This window comes from Dasypus novemcinctus, chromosome 17, assembly GCF_030445035.2.
Source record: "Dasypus novemcinctus isolate mDasNov1 chromosome 17, mDasNov1.1.hap2, whole genome shotgun sequence".
Classification (NCBI taxonomy): domain Eukaryota; kingdom Metazoa; phylum Chordata; class Mammalia; order Cingulata; family Dasypodidae; genus Dasypus; species Dasypus novemcinctus.
In genome coordinates this window covers 29,918,724-29,922,535 of record NC_080689.1, presented here as the reverse complement: position 1 = coordinate 29,922,535, position 3,812 = coordinate 29,918,724, and the positions used below count along the sequence as shown (strand labels likewise).

Sequence of the window (3,812 nt, the reverse complement as noted above, 5' to 3'; positions counted from 1 at the left end):
AAGACAACTGGAGCTGATCATCCGATGGCAATGTTCTAGAAAGATCTTCAGCTCTGCCCTGTTTCATCCTTTCTAAGGCCTTGTTGTTCAGCCCTTCCTTAATTCTGCAAACCAGACCTTCTATTTCCAACCAATCTTTCTCTGCTTTATAAACTGGTCAGAGTTAGTTCTTGTTGCTTGCAGTTAAAGCACAGGATGTGAGCAACACATCCCAAACAGTACCCAACATGTTGTGAGGCTAGTTGGCTGGGAAAGGGGTAGACAGAGTGAGGAGGAGATGAGCTAGGGAAGACTTTCTTGGAGGAAGTAATTTTTGCATGAGGATCTGCACATAGGCAGACAGGGAGAGGGAAGGGGGTCTCCTGAACCTGCTGGAATCTGGGAAGCTATTTACATGTGCTCTTTTTATTGTTTTTAAATCAAAATGAAAAACTTTATTACTAATGGTTTCAACGAGAAAACAGGCAGAAGCGCCTAGAAACATAGATATCTCTTCCGACAGCAGGCAGGGGGAGGAGGAGGCAGCGAAATAGGCCTCTGAGGTTTCCCCCTATGCCTTGACGAAAGTGGGGTCCAGGCAAAGGGCCAGGTCCCCTCCATTGGCTTGGGCCCCTGAGGCCACCTCAGCTGGGGAAACCCGGGGCAGCAGCTGAGGGCAGGAGGCTGAGCAGCCCAAGGCCAGGCTGGGGGAGGTGGATAAGGGGGTCTTCTGAGCTGGCTTCACCATGGGGCGTCATGGGCTGAGGGTTCTAAGGACAGACATCACCGTGGCAGAGGGGGACAGCATGAAGCTGCTCGTCATCTGCCTGGCGTCCCCTGAGCTCCTGGAGTTGGCGAAGCTGATGGAGGAGCAGTAGACTGTGACCCAAGCACCCCACTTCGGCTTAAGCCTGGAGCCGCGCATGCCGAAGACCACGCTGACGAGGCTCACGCAGCGCGGGGTCGGGCGGCCCACGGCAGGGCTTGTCTCGCTCGGCGGGGGCTCGTTCCTCGGCACTTTGTTCGGCCTCTGTGGGTCCGACACACTGTTCGTGGACATAACGAGCGGAAGGCCGGCTCCTACATTTGCTCTCGAGTAGGGAAACAGCATGATAAAAGTGACACTTGGTTTTTTAAAAAAAATTCCAAAGCCAGTTTTAAAGTAGGCTGGAGAGGGAAAATGGTGAGTGGGAAGCAGTTCCCATGGTCCAAATGATAGAGGGGAGGTCTGGACCAGGCACGGGTGCTGGTGGCCTTGGATGGGAAGAGATAAAAGGTAAGAATCAGCTCAGAGGAGACTCTGGGACTTGAGGGACTTTCTGGGCATGGGGAACATCCAAGTGGGAGCAGGGAAGAGTTCCAACTGGGTCATGAATTACAGTACCTCAGAGGGGGTGTGGGGTATGGCTGTGAAGTGTGGGATGTGGGTATGGGGTGTGGACGTGAGGGTGTGGGGTGTAAGGCATGGGTGTGAGGAGGCTATGGGTGTGGGGTGCGGGGTGTGTGTGTTGGGGTGTGGGGTGTGCAACTTGGGGCATGGGGCATGGGTGTGTGTGTGTGGTGTGTGGGTGGGGGGTGTGGGTGTGCATGTGGGGCCTGGGTGTGTGGGGTGTAGGATATGGGGTGTTGGTGTGTAGGGGGCATAGGGTGTGTGGTGCGGGTGTAGGGTGTGTGGAGGTGGAGTGTGGGTTGTAGATGTGGGGATGTCGAGTGTGCGTGTGGGTGGGGTGTGTGGGTGTGGTGGTGTGGATGTGGGTGTGTGGGGTGTGGGGTGTAGGATGTGGATGTGGGTGTGTGGGGTGTGGATGTGTGGGGTGTGGGGTGCGGGTATGGTGGTGTGGATGTGGGGTAGTGGGGTGCGGGGTGGGGTGTGGTGTGGGTTATGGGATGTGGGGTGTGGGATGTGGGGTGTGGGGTGTGGGTGGGGTGTGGGCTGTGGGCTGTGGGATGTGGGGTGTGGGGTGTGGGTGTTGGATGTGGGGTATGGGGTGTGGGGTGGGTGTGGGGTGTGGGTGTGGGGTGTGGGTGTGGGGTAGGGGGTGTGGGTGTGGGGTGTGGGTATTGGATGTGGGGTGTGGTGTGGGGTGGGTGTGGGGTGTGGGTGTGGGGTGTGGTGTGGGGGGTGTGGTGTGGCTGTGGGGTGCGGGTGTGGGTTGTGGGGTGCAGGGTGGGATGTGGGTGTGGGGTGTGGGTGCGGGGTGGGGTGTGGGGTGTGGGTGTGGGGTGGGGGGTGTGGTGTGGGTGTGGGGTGTGGGGTGTGGGGTGTGGGGTGTGGGGTGTGGGTGTGGGTGTGGGGTGGGGGGTGTGGTGTGGGTGTGGGTGTGGGGTTAGGGGTGTGGGTGTGGGGTGGGGGGTGTGGTGTGGGTGTGGGGTGTGTGGTGTGGGTGTGGGTGTGGGGTGTGGGGTGGGTGTGGGGTGTGGGGTGTGAGGTGTGGGGTGTGGGTGTGGGTGTGGGGTGGGGGGTGTGGTGTGGGTGTGGGGTGTGGTGTAGGTGTGGGGTGTGGGGTGTGGGGTGTGGGTGTGGGTGTGGGGTGGGGGGTGTGGTGTGGGGTGTGGGTGTGGTGTGGGTGTGGGGTGTGGGGTGTGGGGTGTGGGTGTGGGGTGTGGCGGTGGGTGCGGGAGCGCGGGGTTGCCGTGACCACGGGCGCGCCAGCCCCCGCTGCAGGCTCGGAAGATGAGCAGCACAGTGGGAAGGAGCCGCCGTTATTCAAGTTGGATTTGAGTCCCCACCCTGGGGGAGGCATGTGGTGAGAGTGGAGAGCATCCAGCAGAAAGTGAGGCGGATGATTAAAGGGATGGAAAATCAGGCCCAAGGAGGAAGGTTGAAGGGACTGCGCTGTTTAGCCTGGAGAAAAGAGGCGGCAGTGTGCTCGCTCCCTTCAGTAACGAGGGTGCTGAGACACGTGCGCGGCAGCTGCCCCGCACATCCGGGGAAGACGGCACCCCTGAAAGCAGGCGGGGTGCCTCTGCAGAGAGGGAGAGGCAGGCCCCAGGGGAGGCAGGGGCGTAATTATAAAGGCTCTTTTGTGGTCTCTGAACTAACGTGCCCTCTCCCCTCCCCTTTGTTTTTGGCATCTGTCATTATGCAAAGCAAACCACAGCCAGGCCTCTTGAAGGCACCACTATCTGCTTTTCTGCAGAGCCTGAATGCAATGTGGCTCTAAAATTGACAAGTTGGGTAAATGCCGGCACAAAGGGCAGCCTGTCTACCTCTGTGGAGCGTCCTGCCGGGTCTCCGGGTCTCCCCGGGCGGGCCGTGCAGGGCTACTTTCCTCCCTCCACCCCCGCCTGGTTTCTCCCATCGTGGCTCCTTCCGACTGGCCCCCAGGAGTTCACAGTTGCTCTGCCTCCCTGTGCGATTGCTTGGGCAACCTGATAGTCTTTTATTTCCTCCTAGGTTAACTGTGTTTCATTTCACTTTTCTTTTTCATGTAAAACTCTCTGGACAGTGACAGGGAGAGAAGCAGGCCAGGGTGCTCGGACAGGATTCCTGGGACCGGCCCCTTCTGGGACCAGAGCCACCGCTCAGGACCCCTCTCCTGAGGCTGTGGGGACATCCAGAGGCAGGTCTGGCTTGGATCCAGCCCTCTGACCCAGAGCACACAGCACCGGGTGAGCACCTCGCTGCGACGGGCCCTGAGCCTCGGCAGCGACGACCTGTCAGGAACAGGTAGGACGGCCCTGCCCTGCACCAGCTCTTACTGTCCCTCTTCCTCATCTGTAAAATGGGCCTGGCCACAGTCTCTACCTCCTAAAGCTGTGGCTAATATCGAACAGCACTGTGCTTTTGCACACTTGGCACAGAGTGGGTACCCAATAGACAATAGCTACCA

General features: G+C 59.1%; 1 protein-coding gene across 1 annotated transcript; it reads right to left on the bottom strand.

Annotated features, from left to right (window-relative positions):
- Positions 1 to 733: 733 nt before the first annotated feature.
- LOC101422174 (PAT complex subunit Asterix-like) lies at positions 734 to 1,039 on the bottom strand. The gene has a single exon (XM_058277953.1). The coding sequence runs from the start codon at positions 1,037 to 1,039 to the stop codon at positions 734 to 736; it is 306 nt and encodes a 101-aa protein (XP_058133936.1).
- Between the last annotated feature and the right edge of the window lie 2,773 nt (positions 1,040 to 3,812).

Excerpts from the sequence above, each read along its gene's own strand:
- LOC101422174 (XM_058277953.1), bottom strand. The coding sequence starts at position 1,039 with ATGTCCACGAACAGTGTGTCGGACCCACAGAGGCCGAACAAAGTGCCG.